Here is a 21,694-nt window from a genome sequence, read left to right as displayed (position 1 = left end):
TATATTTTGAGGGGTCACCTTTTACATGGTCCAACAATAGACTCTACCCTCACACAGTGCGCTGCCGACTTGATCGGGTTTGCGCGAATAATGATTGGATGACATACTTCCCGCATGCCAGAGTTATGCACCTGGACTATTCAGGCTCTGACCATATCCCAATCAAACTTTTACTCGACGAACAAAGTACAGCTCGTCGCTCGAGGAAGAAGCGTCCGTTTCGGTTTGAAGCAGCATGGCTCCGTAGAGAAGATTGCGAGGACATCATCCACCAGCAATGGGTTGAACGTTTGAGTTCCGATCCTATCGAAGATCTTCTTCGAAAAAATGGCGAGTGCCGACTTGCTTTGATCAATTGGAGTAGAAAGGTAATCAAGCAACCACGGAAACAGATCGAAGCGATTCATAAAAAAATCCATGATCGTCTCGCTCTTATTCAAACCGAGGCAATAAGAGAGGAAATCCGTGTGCTAAGGGCGGAGTTGGAAAGAGCGTATGAGGACGAAGATATGTATTGGCGGCAACGGAGTAAAATCCAATGGATCCGAGAAGGAGATAGAAATACGCGTTTTTTCCACTCAAAAGCTACAATCAGGAAACGCACTAATGTGATGACCAAGTTGAAAAATAGTGAGGGTTGCTGGAAAGATAGAGATGCCGACATTGAGCAGATTATCACAGACTATTTTGAGCAAATCTTCAAGTCCACTAATCCTAGGGAGGATGAGATAGATGAGGTGCTTGAGAATATTGAGGCCAGAGTCAGCGGGGCAGCAGGGCAACTTCTGTCTTTGCCATTCACTTCGGACGAGGTAACTCGAGCCATTTCCCAAATGGGTCCCCTTAAATCTCCTGGCCCAGATGGATTACCTGTCGTCTTTTTTACTAAATTTTGGCATATTCTAGGGTCTAATGTATTATCTTGTGTTCTTGATTTCCTTAACAACCGCAAACTTCCACCTTCTATGAATTTTACTTATATTGTCTTGATCCCCAAAGTAAAAACCCCAGAAAAAATCACTGATTACAGACCAATTAGTCTTTGCAATGTTATTTATAAATTTGGATCCAAAGTCTTGGCTAATCGGTTAAAACTTGTGCTTAATGATTTGATCTCACCCACCCAGTCGGCTTTTGTCCCCAAAAGACTTATAACCGACAATGTTCTTGTAGCTTTTGAGGTCAATCATTTTATTAAACTCAACTCCAAGAAAAAAACGAATTACATGGCTATCAAACTTGACATAAGCAAGGCATACGATCGAATTGAATGGATCTTTTTGAGAAAGACCCTCTCCCGCCTTGGCATTCCCTCTGATTTTATTGAGTTAATTATGTTGTGTGTTTCTACAGTCTCATTTTCCTTTCTATTTAATGGTTCTCAGTTCGGGTCCATGCTCCCTTCGCGAGGCCTTCGACAGGGCGACCCGCTTTCACCGTACCTGTTTATATGTTGTGCAGAAGTCCTGATTGGTATGATTTCCAAAGCTACAGAGCGCGGTGACTTTAGTGGCGTTAAAGTGGCCCCGACTGCGCCGATCATCTCCAACTTGTGTTTCGCAGATGATACCCTCGTCTTTGGAGAAGCTACTGTAACTTATGCAGCTTATTTGAAGGGGATTTTGTCCAAATATGCACAGGTATCCGGGCAGGAAATCAACTATGAAAAGTCTACAATGGTCTTTAGCCCGTCCACACCGCGAAGCTTACGAACCTCTATATATCACATCCTGGGATTTCAGGTTGTGGAGCGGCACGACAAATATCTCGGAATGCCGGCCTCCATGGGAAAAACCAAAAAGGAAGTCTTCTCTTTTCTGCGAGACCGTGTATGGTCAAGAATCAAGGGGTGGGGGGAAAAACAACTCTCGAAAGCAGGGAAAAAGGTCCTCATCAAATCGGTTCTGCAGGCGATCCCCTCATATATCATGAGTTGTTTCATGTTGCCGAAAGGATTACTTATGGAAATTGAGGCAGCTATTCGACGGTTTTGGTGGGGTAACGGGACTAGCCGAGGAATAGCATGGACATCGTGGCAGGAGTTGTGCAAGTCTAAGGAGAAAGGGGGCCTCGGTTTTCGCAATCTTCGTAGTTTCAATATTGCTCTTCTCGTTAAACAGGCGTGGCGCTTACTCATTAATCCATCCCACCTGCTGGGACAAATTCTTTCGGCGAGATATTATCCTCAAGGACGTCTTTTGTCGGCTCCATTGGGGTCACGACCGTCCGCCACTTGGCGTAGCATTTGGAGTGTGATCCCTTATCTTAATCTTGGTATTCGACGTCGAGTTGGTAATGGAATCGAAACTTCTATTTGGGCGGACCCATGGCTAAGCGATGGGGGCAGTTTCAAGGTAATTACTAGACGCCCCCCCGACTCGGCTTTCCCTAATCGGGTTTCGGATCTTATGGCTGCTGACTTACAATCATGGAATGTGAATCTGATTCAAACTACGTTTTGGCCGGTTGATGTTGATCGTATTTTGGCTATCCCGGTGGGAGGAAGCTCCGTGAGAGATAGATGGATTTGGCACTTTTCTAGCCACGGGAACTTCACGGTCAGATCATGTTACCATCATATCATTTCATGCCCTTCACCTCTCGGTCGTCATCGTGTAATTGATAATGGTTCAAGTAGTGGAGTGAGCATTCAGAACTGGAAAGAAATCTGGAAGATTCCCATTCCCCCGAAAATTTGTGTTTTCTTATGGCGTTTCAAAAAAAAATTTCTCCCGACCAACGCCGAATTATTTCGGAGGAAAATCTGCCCCTCTCCTCTCTGTACAGCATGTAATGGCGGCGACGAGACGATATTACATGTGCTCCTTCACTGCAGAGGAATGGCGGAAGTTTGGAGAAGTCACCCGTTCGACCTAGCCCATGACCTCACTTTCTCTTCGACTCGGCATTGGGTGGAAAGTTTGCAGCATCTGCTTGACAAGGAAACTTTCATTCTAGCATTGGTGGTTGCATGGAAAGCTTGGGATAATAGGAACCTAGATATGAAAGGTGAGAAGTACTTGCTATCGTGCGAGTTGGTGACTTGGAGTTGCAATTATTTGGCAACGTTTAAGGCAGCTCAAATTCGACCCAATGCCAACCTTACACAGCTGCACCCAAGCGAGTGGATCCCCCCTCCACTAGATGTGATCAAATTGAACTTCGATGCAGCACTTCCAATAGGTAAAAAATTTCTAACTACATCTGTTGTGGCAAGAAACAACGAGGGTACATGCATGGGATGGAAAGTGACAAGGCTAGACGGAAACCTCCGCCCAGTGGAAGGAGAAGCTCTCGCTGCATTAAGGGCTATTGTTTGGGCTAAGGAAAAGGGATGGGAGAACGTCATTCTAGAAGGAGATTGTATCCAAGTAATCAACGCCCTTCGTAATGGAGAAGCTGAATTTTCGTCGTTTGGATCACTAGTTGAGGAATGTTGTTTTGTTGCGAGTACCTTTAACTCGTGTAATTTTATGTTTATCAAGCGTGCAGGCAACTCTTTAGCTCATTCTATTGCTAAAATTCCTTGTATCGACTATTTGGAGGGCTTCAACCTTCCTATGAATTTGACGGATGTCGTCTAATAATATGTCTTTTATCTCAAAAAAACAAGGCCTCTAATTTCAGGAAACAAAAAAATTGCAAGGGATGATTGATTGTACCTTCATTTGAAACTATTAATTAGATTTCGAGGAAAATGAAGTTTGAGAATTCAATTGAACCCCCCTATTTCATATTGGACAGTGCTAAATGGTCAGAATCTAGCTGGCCATAATTAATTCTTTTTTTTTTTTTTTTTTTTTTTTATTTTATATCATATATACCCTTAGTGATTTTGGCTCCAAATTTCCCTCCTAATTTCTCTCCCTAAGAGCAACTCCAACTCATTGTTATCAAATGGGATTATCAAATAATCATTTGATAACCAGGATTATACTTTGATATCTCTATACAACTAGTAAACTCCAACCACAAGTATCAAAAAACAATTATCAAACAAATTTATGATTATTTATATATTATTTATTTTTTAATCCATTTTAAATAACAATACAAACCGATTTTTCTAGTAAACTGTCCTCAAAATTAATATTAATCAAGTTTTTACCTTTTCAAAATCGAAAAAAAAAATTATATATATAGTGATTTTTTTTTTTTCCGTGGAACTTTGTTGAAGCTCTAGAGAGAAAAAAAATTATGTTGAGATATTTTTTAGATTTTTTTTCCAGTGAAAATTTGTTGAAGACGTGGAGAATTTAATTTTATTCTGCTGAGATTTTTACATAAAGAAATGAAAACTCAATTATGTTGAGGTTTTTCTTTTTTGAGATTTTTACATAAAGAAAACTCAATTTTATTGAGATTTTTCTTTTTTCACGTGCTCCTATTTTGTAGGAGAATATTTCATATATTTGATAGAAGAGAGTTTTTAAAATTGGGACTATTAGTGAGAACCCCCTCTAGCATTATTTTAATAAGTATGGGTCCAGCTCCTTTTCCTTTATTAGTGAGAGACCCATCTTTTTTTTATTCTCAAATTTACCCTTCCTCTATTCACTATATATTATACCATACTTAGATGCACTTTTTATTTTTATATTTTAATTTTAATTTTCGTTTATTTATATATTTCTTATTTAAAAAATTATATTTAAAAACAAATATTTTTTATAACTTTCTATTATATTTTTTAAAAATATTTTTTTAGTATTTTTTTATCTTCAGCTAAAACAACTATATTTCAATAAAACAACTATTATTAAAACAACTAATGTTAAAAACAACTATATTAAACAACTGTTATTAAAACAACTATATATCTTTAACAACTCTCATTTATCAAAATCAACTATTTTATTTGTTAAATCAACTATTTATTAACATCAACTAAAAGGTAGTAAAAACAACTATATTGTTGTACGAAAACAACTATATTACTGTACGAAAACAACTATATTGTTGTATGAAAACAACTATATTACTGTACGAAAACAACTATATGTCTGTAAATAACACCAACACAATTTCAACAAAAAACAAACATACAATATACTATTGATTGAACACAAAATTAGCCTTCAATATAAGAATTCAACCAAAATCTCCAACTAAGAAAATTGAGATTCGAGAATTGGGTTAAAAAAAATCAGAGAAGAAGAAGAACCACAACAATCAAATAATATTGGCGGTGGTCTCTATTGAAATCTCAAACGCAATATCAACCCTAGCGCCGCTGCGTAGTCTCGTCATTCTCCCTACCGAAAACCCTAATACCGTCCATGACGAGAGAATTCCAGGGGTGGAGACCGCCTTCTTTTCGCGGCGGCGGAGGGAGGAACGCCGATGGGAGAGAGTAGACGACGACACAGAGATGGAAGATGGTTGGAGATGGCGGCATCGGCAATGCAGAGATGGGGAGGGTTGGAGACGGCGGTTTATAGAGAGAAAAGGGAGAGAGAAATAAGAGAAATAGATATAACGTAAAATAGGTTTGGTTATTTTAAATATAACATAGAAGGATAAATTAGGTATATTAGTAATGTTAAATATAATATTAATTAAAAAATAAATTATTTAATATAAGATAGGGGGTTCTCACTAATAATGAAAAAGATGTTATATCCACCCTTATATAAGTAAATGAATTGGGGGGTTTTCACTAATTATCCCTTTAAAATTAGGGAGTCAAACGGAGGTTAAGGAATTTGATAAACCATTTAATAACCCCGTTGGATTGCTCTAATATATCTCCTAATATATTATTACGGGAGTTGCAGCCGAAAAATTAGTAACCACTAACCAATCATTCTACATGGCTCTTCACAGCCTAAAAAATAGAACCAATCTGTTATTTGCGTTTAACTTATCGTTTTTTTTAATAATAATAATAATAATAATAATAATAATAATAATAATAATAATAATAATAATAATAATAATAATAATAATAATAATAATAATAATAATAATAATAATAATAATAATAATAATAATAATAATAATAATAATAATAATAATAATAATAATAATTATTATTATTATTATTATTATTATTATTATTATTATTATTATTATTATTATTAAATAATGTTAATTAAATTATTGAAAAATATAATATAATAAAAAATTAAAATTAAAAAAAGAAGAAATTGAAAGAACTTGAGCTTAATCGATTTAAATCCTACGGTTCGATTTAAATCTTTGAATAAAGTGTATATGTAAAAAAAATGATTAAATTTTACAATTTAGGATTTGATTCTCGTGATTTTACAATTTTTTTTTTTATTTTTTATAATAAAATTCAATTAAAAATATATTACTTAAATTATAAATAGTTATTTTGATTAGTACGTCATCGTAAATAATTGAGCATAATCTATTCAAATCTTTGAATAAAGCTTACGAATTGAAAGAACTTGATCTTAACCGATTCAAATCTTACGACTAACAAATTTATTCTTATGATTTTAAAGAATTATATTTTATCATTTTTATGATAAAATTGAATAAAAAAGATATTAAACTTTAATTATAAATAATTAATTCGATTAATATGTTCTTGCCAATAATATATCTCTTTAAAATACTATTAAACCAAATACGAAAAGAAAATCACAACATAATATTTTGATTCTACTCATAATCTATAGTATTTTTTATAGTACGGAAATTAATTGGAATGAGTTATAATCTATTCTTGTTAAAATAAACATGATCTATATGTTTTGTTTATAAATATGTTCTTGTCAATAATTATCCTATAATAAAAAAAAAAGTTAATAATTTTTATATTAATATGTATCAATAATTGTCCTATAATAATATAATCAATAATTTTAATATGTTATTGTCAATAATTGAAGTTAATCGATTCAAATTAATTGAAATGAGTTATAATCTTGTTTTTTTAAATAAACATCTAATTTTGTTATAACTTTCAGTTAATTATTATTATTATTATTATTATTATTATTATTATTATTATTATTATTATTATTATTATTATTATTATTATTATTATTATTATTATTATTATTATTATTATTAGTACTACTACTACTACATATAAACTTATTTGAAAAAACTTATATATAATATTTTTTTGTAATGCATGCACAAGTTCTGGAATATTTTACTAATCCACCAATATGGATTATTTATCAAACTAATATTTTAGAACTACATATAGTTTCAAGTGTAGGTTAAATATATTTTCTGAAATCCTAAGTATTTTGTATATACATTTTTATTAGTAGACATGTAGTTTCACGAATAATAATAGAAAATTTCCATGGAAATTCAAAGATACAATAAGGTACAATCTTATCATATTGAATTACTACTAAGTAAAGTATATCAAATTTATGTTATGTACTTTTTGCATGTAGATTAGTGTTATAAATTATGATAAGAGTATTTTTTATATTATTATAATTATCTACTATAGATTTTTTAATACGAACTATGTGAAATTTCTAATTTATATTAGGCCTTAAGATTTTTATTACAATTAGTATCTCGATTAATTAGAAAATAGACGATTTCTTAGAGATTTAATTTAGATAAGCATTATAGGAATTAAATTCTCCAGAAGTATAATGAAATAAAAAAATTCCATAAGATCAACTAAGTTAAAGTAATTATGTGTCTAACCTAGCAATTTTAATTAATTGATGGAAGATGAAATGTATTGAATTTACTTGGAAGTAGTAATCCCATATTTAATACATTGAAACTTGAAATTCTAATAATTGTAACCGTAGAGATAGAAAAAATAAACTCAAATTCAAATTGAAACAAATTAATATTATAACTCAAGGACAGATTAGTAATTGAACATAATAATATTTTATAAATTTACAAAATAGACCTATTCTGGTCGGTCAGAATCTGGCCACACAGCTTTATCGTTTCATAATTTCTAAAATATTTTAATCGATGATAATGCATTTTAAAGTGAGTAGTATATTCATTAAAATACTTAACATAGTTTCATAAATTAGTAATTTATTAATCGATTATTTAAAATTCGCGAAATAGAGTTTGGTTGGTTCTAAGTATAATTAATTTATAAAGTTTTAAATGTATATTGTAAAGTGGATACAAACAAATAAAAAAGTAAAAAGTAGTGGAAACAGTGAAATTATTTCCAATGTTATCTACACCATTTTCTATTACTTGCGGTCTTAAACGTTGAGTAAATCCTATTAACATATAATAATAGCCTGCAAACTACACAAAAGATAGAAATAAACGTTAAATTAGCCTTGTACTGCGAGCTCATCTAGAAAAATCTTAGATGTGCACTTTTCTCCGCAAACTAAATTACACTAAATTACTCTTGCAAGCGCATTTTCAAAATTTAACTAATTACAACCTCCAACTAACATAACACAATGACTTGCACTAAAAAACACACACACACACACACACTCACAAAAAAAAAAAAAAAAAAAAATGAACAAAACAATAGGCGGTTCTAGAACTAGGATAAAAAGTATTAATTGCTAAGTAGGGATAAAAAGCTTTATCCCAAAGACAAATATTAATTATGTTAGGATTTGGTGTATTAATTATTATATAAAAACCCTCCTCCCATAAACTTATTGGCTATAAAATCCACCCCACAAACCACCATTACACCATCAGCCACCATTCAAATTATTAAAAATAACATTAATCATTTCTTACAAAAAAAAAAAAAAAAAAAAAAAAAAAAATTATGGGTGACCAATCAGAATTCGTTTCACAAAAAATCATTTTGATGGTGTTGATTTTCCAGGGTTTGTTGTGTTGGCAGACATCTTTTTCTGCCCATTTGCCTTTCATTTTACTTCATGGTAACCACCTAACCCTCTTTCTTACCTTGGTCAAAACTATAATTAGCAAATAAATTAAATGTAATTATATAGAGAAATAAATTAATTTAATTTGTTTGTGGTTAATTAATAATAAAATAATAGGGGTGAATAGCCAGTGCACCAATAACAGGCCTACATCGTATATGAAGCGCCTAACCCAATGGTCCGGAGCCACTGGATCCTGCCTGTATGTATCCTCTATTTTCTTTTTTCTTTTATTTTCTACCAATATTCTTTTATTTTTTTTTTTTTATTTTTTTTTTTTTTAATTTTTTTTTTTGTGTTGGAATATTTATTTTTATTTTGTGAAATACAACTTGCAGAGAGATAGGAAATGGGACTTGGAGTTCATGGTTTATTCCCCTTGACAAACAGGTATTTTATATATATATATATATATATATATATATATATATATATATATATATATATATATATGTATATTGTCCTTAATTTATGATATGGAATTAATAATTATTAACTTAATTTCTCCTCAACAGGTTGAAGAAGCTTGCAACAAAGTGAGACTACTCTTTTCTTGTTTTAACTTTTAAGTTGTAATTTATTTGATTTGATTTTTTATATGAACAAAAAATAAAATAAAAAATTAATTGAATAAAAACATAGGTAATTAAACTCATTATCATGTTTAATTTATTTCAGGTGAAGGGCATGAAGGAACTGGCAAAGGGATACAACATTGTTGGTATTTCCCAGGTGTGCTTAATTTAGTTACCTCAGTTTGAAGTGAATTGAAAATTGGATATTTTAATAAAATATGGTAGTAAAATTATGAAAATTGATTATTTTTAATTAAATATGGCGTTAGATAAATCGAGTATTAATTGCGGAGGGAGTAACTTACATTCGTTTCTTTTTCAGGGGAACCTGGTTGGTCGAGGAATTGTGGAGTTCTGTGAAGGATCACCACCTGTAATAATAATATTAGGAATAATAGTTGTTCGATATATTTTGCCCAAATTAAATGTGAAAATTGTGGTCTTGATTATTAATTACTACCTACTCTTATAGTGGAATCTCGATAAATTAATACTCGAAAACTAATAATCTCATTTAATTAATAATTTCTTCCGGACCCGACTCAGTAAAAAATGTGCTAAATTATTAATTCGATACTTTAATATTTCATCAAATTAATAAAATTTTATTAGTTCTGATTATATTAATTTATAGAGGTTTAACTGTATCTACATATTTATCATTCACATTTACATGTTATTAGGTAAACAATTTAATCTCCATAGGAGCACCACAAGCTGGCATTGCTTCAGTACCTCGTGTAAGTACTTAATTCTATTAATTACCCTTTTTACATCTTTTAATACAGTGGGTGTTTATATTTAATTAAAATATTTTTGAACTTTTAAAATATTATTAATGATAATAGTTTTATAATGAGACGCACTATTTCCATCCACCAAATTTTTTATCTATTTGCACCACCTACTTTAATTTATATATTAAAACAATCTTATTTTGCAGGCAGGGGGAGTACCAGTTATTACACTAGCTAATAACATACTTAAAGCAGGGATTTATTCTGAATATGCACAAGTATAACTTCATATTTTATCTATTTATTTATTTATTCATTTATGTATTTATTTATTTATTTTTAAGTATAATTGAAGAAAAATAAAATAACAACATGATTTTTCACTCACAATTTGCAGAAACGCTTCGCTCCGAGTGGCTATACCAAGTTACCTAAGGTAAAATTCAAATTGATTTAGCCACATGTAACTATTTTTTTTTTCATATTTAAATTTTGGATCGTATGTTATTATTTTTGCAGAATATAAAAGGGTACTTAAAGAACTGCAAGTTTCTTCCGAAACTCAACAACGAACGACCTAATGATCGAAATCCAAATTACAAGAAAAGACTTACCAGCCTCAACAATCTTGTGCTTATAATGGTAAAACAATTAAAACAATTTTATTATTATTTGTTTTTTTTTTGTTTCAAATTTGATCGTATAAATAATAACTGCAACATATACATCATGTGTATGTGTCGTAACAGCATGAAAACGAGACAGTAGTAAAGCCAAAAGAAAGCTCGTGGTTTGGATATTACGAAGATGGAAACGACAAAAAGGTTTTGCAGCCGAGAGAGGTAAACCATTATAATCACTATAATTACTACGACAATGTTTGGTTCGCTTCCCATTTCATTTAACTTTTTTTTCCCAAAAGGAATTCGTATTTCCTAAGCTTTTAAAAAAAATCATCAAAACAATTTTAAAATTTTATCTTCCTTATATACGTGATTTGATTGTTGCAGTAAAAAGATTTGACTGCTACGGTAAAAAAATGTATTCACTAAAAACCAAAATCACTTTATTTGTCAAAATGTTCTTTTAAATACATTTTTCCAACACCTATAAACATGATTTGACTGTTACAGTGTATTTTGTCGCATCTCAACATATAAACAAATATTACTTTTTCACGAATTATCACCTCAAAACATACAATTATGTAAATAAAATGAAAATAACTTCCAAAACTATTCCGAAGATTGTCATCTTTATATGTAATTCTTATACTACTTTAATGAATTCTAATTTTTTTCAAATTAAATATTTGCAGACAAAGCTTTACAAAGAGGACTGGATTGGTCTGAAAACTTTGGACAAGGCAGGAAGAGTGAAGTTCATAAAAGTGGGAGGACCTCATGTGCAAATGTTGGATGAAGATATCAAGAAGTATGTTATTCCATATCTGCAGGACAAAAAACGTTGACTACAAAAGGAGTCAAAGAAGCTAAAAATCATCAATATAGATGTGAGAAAATTAAAACGAGAATGCAAAAATATTATCGATTTTCAAAAATGACTTTAGACAAAGAAATTCAAGAAAGAGGGAGATTATTTCAAATGTTACAATAAAATCCTTCAAGAATTAATGTGAGAAATTCATATAAAAAAGTATTTTAGTTATTTTTCTTTTGATTTTAGATTCATATTGATTCAATTTTCAGATACTTTTATTGTAACACTCAGCTCCCAATATGAGAAAAAATGTGGAATTGAGTGTCAACTTATAAGGAGGCTTAACCTCGATAATTATATGCACCATACATTTCATAGACTTTTGGGGTGAACTGATGATAAACGCGTTATTGCTCGTACTCAGTTAACGAGTTAGTTGGCTAACAAGTTAGATTGAAAGGCCTCTAATATTGATACATATGTGGAGCATGAGTTTTGGTATTTATTTGGTTTTATTTAATTATGTTTTATTTGTAAAATATATTTTCTAAGTTTAATTAATCAAATCCTAAATTTATCTATTAAATAAAATCGTACATAATTACTTGGGTGCAATGCATATAGAGATTGCTAGTAATAACTAATAACAGAAGAATTGAATTGAGAGAGTGGCTTTTCTCATGAGTTGTTTATTGGAAAGTGGATATTAGTCAAATAAAGTAAAAGGTAGGGGTAGGGGTGTAAGTTGGAAAAGTGTTTTCAATTTCCGCCGGTTCCGATTTGAAAAGTTTCGATTTTGGAATAATTTTTTTCATTTCGATTTTCGAAATTCCAATTTCCGAAATTTTCCGATTGTTTTGGATTGGAATTGGAATTATATATAATAAATTTGGAATTTCCGAGTTCCGATCCGATTTAATTCCGAAAATTTCTGATTTTTTTTCCGAAAAATACACCTATAAATAATATATATTACATAATACTTATTTTCTGAAAAATACACCGATAAGTTTTGTTTTAGGATTTTGACATAATGAATTGTTGTTAGAAGTTTTGTTGGATATTATGGTATGTTTATTTTTATTTATTTTTTTTGAACTGAAATTTAGTAGTTAAAAGTTTTACTTTTATCGACGTGGACGTTTTTATTTTTGAAAAATTATGAACATATTATTTTAGTAAATTTCGGCTAAGTTTTGAAATTTAAAAGCTTATGCGATTTCCAATTTTTTTCCGAAATTCCAAAATTTCCGGGCCTTTTGGAATTGGAATGAATTTTTAGATCCCGAAAATTTTGGAACTGGAATTAGAATAGATTTTGTACTTTCGAAATTTTTCGAAAATTTTCTGAAAAGTCTAACTCCGATCTGATCCGATCCATCCGACTTTCACTCCTAGATAGGGGAAAAAGAAGACAATATTTTACCGTGATATTAAATCAATTATTATGTATATTGAAATTTTTTATTACTATGATTTTTTTTTTGAAACATGTGATTTATAAAAACAGGTGCTTTGTTAAATTTTACTGATGTTCAATAATATGTAAACGACACGAAATAAGTAAATTGTACTTGACAAGTCTTGTGCGGTCAACTTCAAACATGTTAGATGTCGTCTTCTTTTACTCCGCCAATTAAATCACTTTTATGTGAGGTACATTGTCAAATTATTTACTAATTTCGCTCCATAATATCTATCATTTACAATAGTATTACATTAATTAATAAATTACAATAGTATTACATTAATTACATAATTTACAATTCTACGCCTACTAACTCTCTACAACATTTTCTCTTCGTAACTCGGTTTCTCCCTTATTAATTAAAGAACCTCGTATTTTAGTCTAAAAGCATATATATTTCTAACATCAAACTGAATTTAATGAAGTTCTTACTCCTTTTCTCTTTTTTTTTTTTTATTATATTTTTCAATAATGAAATTCTTAATTTTTGTGGAAAAAAAAAAAACCATTAGTACTTATCATGAGATAAAAGTAGCAATTGGTAGGGATTAGGGAGAGTTAAAACAAAGCATATCCCAAATCCAAATATTAATTATGTTTAATGATTTTGGTGCATTTGCATTAAAAGTGTCACCTCCTATAAATATATTGGCAACAAAATTCATCTCACCACCACCTATCATGAAACTATAAAGCATAACAATCTTTTTGACATATAAATACATTTTCTCAATTAGAAAATAACCTTCTCCAAAAAAAAATATATATATATAAAAAAATGGGTGACCAATCAGAAATTAGATTATATAAAGTCATCTTCATCATGTTGTTGATTATTCAAGCTTTCTGCTGGCAGCCATCTTTTTCTGCTCCTCTTCCTTTCATTTTCCTTCACGGTAACCATCTTTTTTTATATTTATTTATATTGAATTATCCTTTTAATTGCACCCCACAGTATATGAAATAAATTTGTAAATATTTGAATTATTTTTTACTAATAAAAAGTTTTTTTTATTGTGGTTAATAAATAAATAAATGTATAGGGATTGGTACAGATTGTTCCATTCGCGGGAATTTAATGTACATTAAGCAACTCATGGAGTGGTCCTACACTAAAGGATTCTGCTTGTATGTATTTTTTTATTTTCTTCTTCCAACATTTACATATACATATTTTTTTTTCTTTCTTTTGCTTTTTTTTTTTTTTTTTTACCTTTAATGAAACAACCAATATTTCATTTATTTATTTTTCGGTTTCACTAGATTGCGTAAAACTAGGGTGGAGACTGGGTTGGATCTGGTAAATAAATTACCAGCCTAAACACCGACCCATCCGACAAACCAATAAATTATCTTCTTCCGATTCGTTATGCACGTGTATTCCACTCAATAAATATGTGAATGGGGTTTAGTTTTAGAAAGAACTTTGAGTCTTGAATTAGTAAATAACCATTGTGAAAATCTTTTTGTATTGAAAATAATTTCCACCAAATTATCTTCTTCGAAAATATATACCCTCTGCTTTTAGAGTAGAGGTCTAGGGTCTGCCGCTCAGTGGGGGAGTCAGTGTAGGGCCAGAGGAGGCCATGACCCCCTCAAATTTTAATTATTTTTACTACAATATATGTAGTGTATAGTTCTTTTACCTTTGGATTGTCCTTCTATAATAAATGGTGAAACAAGAAGGATAAAGAAGTTACGAATTGTGACTTGGAACCATTGGGAAGTGATGACTCAAGTCATCCTCAATTGTAAAAATATCCACTGTATTACGCATTTATATTATTCAGTCTACCAATTTTTTTATTATTTTTTGCACCAAAAATCCAAATAAATGCAAAAAAGTACTAAGTTTTTCTTCTCCTATCTTCTGGTTTTGTAAAAAAAAATCCGATTTCTTTTTCGAGGAAAAATTAAGTCCACCATGTAGCAACATCTTAGATTGACCTGTATTGGAACAATAATTGTTTTCATTAATTTTTTACGTTATTTTCCAATAAATATTTGGCCCCCAATGATGAAATCTTAGCTTCGCCACTGATGTCCTCCCCTACTTCCCCTGTACATAACAAGATTTGAATTTGAAAAAAAAAACAAAAAAAAAAGCCAAAAGAACTTGTAAGTAAAATAAAATAAAAGACATTTCTTTTGTATAAAAATCAACTTGCAGAGAGATAGGAAATGGAAGTCGGACTTCATGGTTTACTCCCCTTGATAAACAGGTATTTTATTATTTTCCTTTATAAGAATTTACTATATCGTACTTCCTCCTTTCCAAATTAACTGTCGCTTTGGGAATTTTTTTTTTGTTTCAAATTATCTGTCACTATTTTAGAATTTCAATGATACATTAATTACTATTTTCTTAATTTTGCCCTTATTACTATTCATTAATCGAGAGAGAATTAATGGAAACGACATTAATAACATGGATATTTTAGTCATTCTATATATTTTTCTCTAAAAACGGCGCATATTTATTTATTTTCTTAATATGTGCGCAAAAACCCAAAGCGACACATATTTTGGCATGCAGAGAGTATTGTATTAGATTGTGATCATGATTTTGATTTTATTTCACTTTTTTGTTTTTGTTTTCCTATTTCATCATCAATATATATAGGTTGAAGAAGCTTGCGGCAAAGTAAGAAAATTCTTGTCTTTGTTTCAAGTTCTATTTACTTTTCTTTTATTTTATTTTTTAAGAATAAAAAAATAAAGCATGGTAGAATAATCATAATTAAGTAAACTCATAATCATGTTTATTTTCAGGTAAAAGCAATGAAGGAATTGTCTAAGGGATATAATATTGTTGGTCTTTCCCAGGTAAATGCATTTTCTTCTCAAAATAATAGTTGAAAACCAACTTTTAAAAATTGAATATATTAACATATGATAGTAAATATTGGCATTGAATTCGGAATATTTAATTAAATTATGAAAATTAGATCTGACTTTTTGAATATTGGCAGTGAACTTTAAAAAAAGGTTAAATTACAACTACCTTCCTGAGGTATGGTTAAATTATGAAAAAACCCCTCTTGTTTGGATAATTACAATCACCCCTTAATTATGAATCTTCTTACACGTCCACCTTTACGGTTTCAAATTTGGTGGAATCTTCTTGATTATATGGAATATTATCACTTTTGTACCAGTTTTATCCCATTTGAGCTCCACATTTTGAAGCAAGATGATTATAAGATGTGTTTTTTGGTTTGTATACATCAGATTGTGGTGCATCAGAAACTGTATATTTATACAAAACGAGTACAAACTAGAGCACATTCCCTCGAATCTAGATGATTATGTTGAATTTGACACCATAAGATTGGAGGTGTAAGAAGATTCTTAGTTGAGGGGTAGATGTAATTATCCAAACAATAGGGACTTTTTCGTAATTTGACTATATCTCAGGGAGGTGGTTGTAATTTACCCTTTAACAAATTTAGTGAGTTCACTTTTACCAAAATATGATGGTAAATTATGAAAATTAGATGTGAAGAACTTTTGTACATTGGCAGCGAACTTTTTAAAATTTGTAGTGAGCTTATGAAAATTGAGCATTTTTTTTAAATTGAATGTTTTAACAAAATATGGCACCGACTTTTGAAAATTGAGAATCGTAACAAAATACGACAATGGCGCATTGCGCGCCTCGCACGAGACTTTTAACTCATAAAAATGTGGGATATTTTTATAAAACAAACTAGCTATAAACTTTTATCAACACAAAAAAGAAATTGATGTCCTGTATAGCAGATTACCCCCTATTTATAACGAAATTTATTTTTTCAGGGGAGCCTGATCGGTCGAGGAATTGTGGAGTTCTGTGAAGGAGCACCACCGGTAATAAATTAATAATTTTTGGAATAATATTTGTTCTATATTTTTTCTTCAATCTCCATTATTAATTTTTATTAATTACTGCTTTATTATATTATGTATTATTACCAGGTAAGGAATTTGATCTCTGTAGCAGCACCACAAGCTGGCGTTGCTTCAATACCTCTTAATGTAAGTGCTTAATTCCATTAATTACATATTAATTTCAGTATAAAATATTATTTATACATTTTGCAATATTTATCTTACAACAATTCTATTCTATTATTTAATTTGCAGGCTGGCGGAACCACTGTTCGTACTATAGCTAATAGTATAATGAAAGCAGGGGCCTATTCTGACTACGCCCAAGTACTTTTTTAATTTTTCTATTTTTTTTTTTATTTATTAATAATTGAAGGACAAAACATATGTACGTGGTGTTTGATCTGATTTTCCAAAGTGATTATGAGCTTTTTAATGTTTAAAAAAAAAACAGATTTTTAAACAAAAAAGCTCATAACCACTTTGGAAAAGCGTTTGCAAACAACGCCGTAGTAACAATTTGATTTTGTACTTGACAATTTGCAGAAACGGTTTGCTCCGACCGGCTATATCAAGTTACCTAAGGTAATATCCAAATGGATTTATCCACGTGTAACTGTTTTATTTTTCCTTTTTAATATTTATTATATATTTATAAAATTATATATATTATTTTGGCAGAATATAAAAGGGTACTTAAAAAGCTGCAAGTTTCTTCCGAAGCTCAACAACGAACGGCCTAATGATCGAAATCCTGCATACAAGAAAAGATTTAGCAGCCTCAAGAATCTTGTTCTTATAATGGTAATTTTTTTAATTTTTTTTTAAATTTCAAATTCATCTTATAAATAATAACTGCAACATCCGTGCATTTGTCGTAACAGAATGAAAACGACACCACAATAAGGCCGAAAGAAAGTTCGTGGTTCGGATATTACGAAGATGGAAGCACCAAAAAAGTTCTGCAACCGAGGGAGGTACCATCATCTTGTAATTCCTTAAGCTATACCCCCAAAGTTTACATCGATTTCACATCTGGTCTCTATTGTTCACAAAAAAACAGATTTATTTCCTCATGTTTCAACAATTCAACACCTGTTAGTTTACTGTTAGTCCGTCAGTTAAGACATGATGGACACATGCTTGATTCTGTTAGTACTAACGGAAATGTGACAAAACTGACAAAATATTAAATTGTTGAAATACGAGGAACAGTCAGTTTGTTGTTTTTTTTTCTCTTTTGTAAACAAGGGGACAAAATGTGAAATCGAAGTAAACTTTAGGAACGAAAACTTTAATTTCCCAATTTTAATTCTAGTTTAATGAATTCGAAGTTCACAATTTAATTTGCAGACTAAGCTTTACATGGAGGATTGGATTGGATTGAAAAAATTAGACAAAGCAGGAAGAGTTAAGTTCATAAAAGTGGAAGGGAATCATCTCCAAATCTCAGGTGCTGAACTCTTGCACTATATTATTCCATATCTGCAGTAAAATAATACCCGATAGTGGCGGCACTGTGGCGGAGCATGGTGGTGCATCGGCTGTCACCACCACCACCACAAACCCCAATGTGGTTGGAGAATCAAACAATGCAGAAAACATGTAGTAAAGATCGAAAGTGACTTTTTTTTATAGGAAACAAGATTTATCTGCAAACATATACATATATTTATAGAGAGCATAAAGACAGTGAGTGCTTCTAATTTCTCGAACAATTGTACAAGTAAAACATAGCAAATTTCTTATTTACATATAAACAAAGGAACAAACATATATATATATATATATATATATATATATATATACACACGCCCGAAAAGAAACTCACGAGAAGAGATGAATGTCGACATCGATATTTTCTCCACCGGTCAACTTCTCACTCGTAATATTTTGCTGACGTGGACAGTGAACCCACAGGCAAGAGAGTCTGGTCAAAGCTGCTTCACCCACAATTTTCACTTGGTATATTAAATTCACGTTTGCCCATATCTCATTTCGGACAACAGCATTAGATGATGATGTCGTTCGAGCATCATATCCAACAAGATCCTCTTCTGTTATAACAACCACTGAGCTGTCATCAAATGTCGAAATATTCCCTGCGCCTAATAATCTCGGGCTTCTAAATACCAAATCATTTAACTCGCCCGAGATATTACTCTTAACCTTGAAATGGTAGAATTCCTGGACAGCCTGCAATCAATGTTCAGACTTCTCAATATATATATATATATATATATATATATATATATATATATATATATATATATATATATATATATAAAACTAAAAAACGAATCGACAAACCTTCAATTGTGAAGATGCGAGTAGGACCCTTGGTCGTATTGACTTGACATAATCATATGCAGAATCAGGAGTCATGTGTCTATATTTCACCTGCATGTGAAGATTAAATTAATATTTTTGTAGTTACGGTAAATGGCAAAAGGGGTCTCAATACTAACGAGCTTCATCGACTAACTTACAAGATAACATATGACAACAGTTGTGCTGCGACCCCGACCAGCTTTACAATGAACATATGTACTTTGCCCGTTTGATGCGTTTTCTTAGACAACACGATGAAAACAGAATAAAAATGTTAACTTATACATTTAAAAAAAAGAAACACGATCCAAGTATGAAGAAGCATTTCTGCTGTAAAAAAAATGGATTAAATCCAAATATTGGAGAACACAACTTAAATATTCTTTTTTAAAATGTGAAAACCCAATGACGAGATCACAAATAGAGATTGTAGTAACTTCAAAGAATCCTTACCATGAATAAAACCTACAGCTCGACATATATCAGTGAGAGATGGAGCGAAGAGGTAATCTCTTGTGGGAAGCACCAAATGACGAATACCATGAGCCTAAGATAACGAAGAGTCGTCAATTACATGTATTCAAAACAAACTAACGAAGACATTGATTCTATTATGATCTCAACAAACCTATTGTGTATAAAAATTCGATGGGACACACAAGAAACCAATTTATAGTAGAAATTTCTTTGATAATACCAAGGACTTTCGACCCACGCATAACTATACGTATCTAAAGGCTTAGTGGCATTCATTACATCAACGAAGAGTAAATAAATCAAAGAAACAATCAGTGAGGCTATTTATAGAAACACACGAGGAAAATGAAAACGGAGAACTTACTTCATATAGAGATGACGGGACTAAAGTCTCGTATGATTCATTCAAGGTAACAACTCCACGTACACCGTGTTCCTTCAGTCGTTGAACGTCAGATGGGAATGGTACAGCACCTAATAGTAAAAACTGAACAACCGATAATCACATTAGCAAAGGCGGTAGATTTGATCAACCGAGCATTTACAAAATACTGCTTGCAAGTTAAAATTTCAAGTTCTCAACTCTCTTATATATTAAGTCGGCAATCAACGCAAAGTTTTCTATTCATAAGACAGGACTTAGTATATCACAATGACTATCAAATCATCGGTAAAAGCAATACATCTTCTTTGTATTTCACTCACTCTAATTGAATCAACCTAAATTTATTTTCAAGTAAAATGTGTCGACCAACTCCAAAAAGCTGCTTCATAACCGAAAGAGAAAATTTATCAAGCCAACTTCCAGATAATCACATTTGCTACGCATTGCCCTGTCACATACCCACTATTTCAAATCGTGGAATAAATATTGCAACATTTCAACCAATTTCATGCATTTACCGAACAGGCAACTTAAAACGGCACCTAAAAGAACCGAATTGCAGAACAAAAAACCGAATGCATATTCACATGAAAAAAGATAAGCTTTTTTCGGAAATGTAATCACTGAATTAAGTACCTCGTCAATCCAATCCCACCAACGAAACTCGGCCTGAATTTTATTCCTGACAACATTGTAAAGCAATGTCGGATAAAAGAGCGCCCGAGCACCGGCTCCAACCATAACCCTCTTCGCATCCCACCATACAACAATCGCCACACCAGCACCACCACCACCTGAAAATTCATCCTCCCCCTCTTTCCTCTCATTCAATTCCTCAATGTACATAATTGACTTCCCAGAAATTTATAAACCCAGAAATCCGTATTCCCCCACCTTCAATTCCTCAGTAAAATCCCTAAATTCAACGAACCCTAATCTGAAACAGAATTGGTCAAATCTACCTCTTATAGATCAAAAAATTGAAATTAAATCACATGTACGCCGTAAGTATCATAAATTAAAACATAATACTGACGGAAATTGAAATCTAAGCCATATTTCACGGGGAAAAAAAAAAGGTATCAAATTAACGGCGGTGATGCAGAGAAGACGATGGGGGAGGAATATTGAGGGACGATTGGGAAGAAAGTAAATGAAAATCTGGAGAGAAGGGAATATGAGGAACCCTAAAACTTACTCAATTGGTAGAAGAATGACGTGATCAAGCACTCTGATTGTTTCAAATGCGTGTTTGTGTGTGTATTAGGTGAGAAAAATCAATATTATTATTAATTCAATTCCTGAAATTAAATCTGAAAAGTCGTTGATCACATGTGAAGTTGCTATTCTCGTGGGGTTTGTCTCACACGCAAAGTCGCTAATTTATAATTATGACCGTCTTTTTTATAAAACCTAATCTTTCTTTTTTTTAGGGATTATAAAACCTAATCTTATCTTTGAACTTAATCCTGAATTGGTTTTATCCATCAACCAATCCAATTTCAACTCATAATTACTGATGAATAGTTAACCATCAAACAACTTATTAAAGGTGAGGTCGATCG

General features: G+C 31.3%; 4 protein-coding genes across 4 annotated transcripts; 3 read left to right on the top strand and 1 right to left on the bottom strand.

The window, feature by feature from the left end:
- The first annotated feature begins 98 nt into the window (after window positions 1-98).
- Window positions 99-3,584, top strand: LOC148772755 (uncharacterized). Its single transcript, XM_088815364.1, has one exon. The coding sequence runs from the start codon at window positions 99-101 to the stop codon at window positions 3,582-3,584; it is 3,486 nt and encodes a 1,161-aa protein (XP_088671490.1).
- Window positions 3,585-9,115: 5,531 nt separating this feature from the next.
- Window positions 9,116-12,045, top strand: LOC105948662 (uncharacterized). Its single transcript, XM_088819418.1, has 10 exons — window positions 9,116-9,236; window positions 9,362-9,382; window positions 9,525-9,578; window positions 9,744-9,794; window positions 10,105-10,161; window positions 10,365-10,436; window positions 10,556-10,594; window positions 10,678-10,800; window positions 10,908-11,000; window positions 11,477-12,045. Exons 3-10 carry the CDS (start codon window positions 9,534-9,536, stop codon window positions 11,627-11,629), a joined length of 633 nt encoding a protein of 210 aa, XP_088675544.1. The 5' UTR covers window positions 9,116-9,236; window positions 9,362-9,382; window positions 9,525-9,533; the 3' UTR covers window positions 11,630-12,045.
- Window positions 12,046-14,162: 2,117 nt separating this feature from the next.
- Window positions 14,163-18,556, top strand: LOC105948611 (uncharacterized). The gene is made up of 11 exons (XM_088815314.1): window positions 14,163-14,194; window positions 15,237-15,288; window positions 15,690-15,710; window positions 15,839-15,892; window positions 16,865-16,915; window positions 17,024-17,083; window positions 17,192-17,263; window positions 17,483-17,521; window positions 17,618-17,740; window positions 17,821-17,913; window positions 18,290-18,556. Exons 1-11 carry the CDS (start codon window positions 14,163-14,165, stop codon window positions 18,428-18,430), a joined length of 738 nt encoding a protein of 245 aa, XP_088671440.1. The 3' UTR covers window positions 18,431-18,556.
- LOC105948661 (phosphatidylglycerophosphate phosphatase PTPMT2) lies at window positions 18,546-21,391 on the bottom strand. The gene is made up of 6 exons (XM_012971887.2): window positions 20,766-21,391; window positions 20,109-20,231; window positions 19,721-19,814; window positions 19,426-19,508; window positions 19,247-19,336; window positions 18,546-19,132 (listed from the first exon to the last, which is right to left on the bottom strand). The coding sequence occupies exons 1-6, from the start codon at window positions 20,973-20,975 to the stop codon at window positions 18,764-18,766; spliced, it is 969 nt and encodes a 322-aa protein (XP_012827341.1). The 5' UTR covers window positions 20,976-21,391; the 3' UTR covers window positions 18,546-18,763.
- Between the last annotated feature and the right edge of the window lie 303 nt (window positions 21,392-21,694).

Source organism: Erythranthe guttata, chromosome 1 (genome assembly GCF_056151865.1).
Source record: "Erythranthe guttata isolate IM_541 chromosome 1, IM_541, whole genome shotgun sequence".
NCBI lineage: Eukaryota > Viridiplantae > Streptophyta > Magnoliopsida > Lamiales > Phrymaceae > Erythranthe > Erythranthe guttata.
The sequence above is the reverse complement of the archived record's forward strand: the minus strand, read 5'-3'. Positions and strand labels throughout refer to the sequence as shown.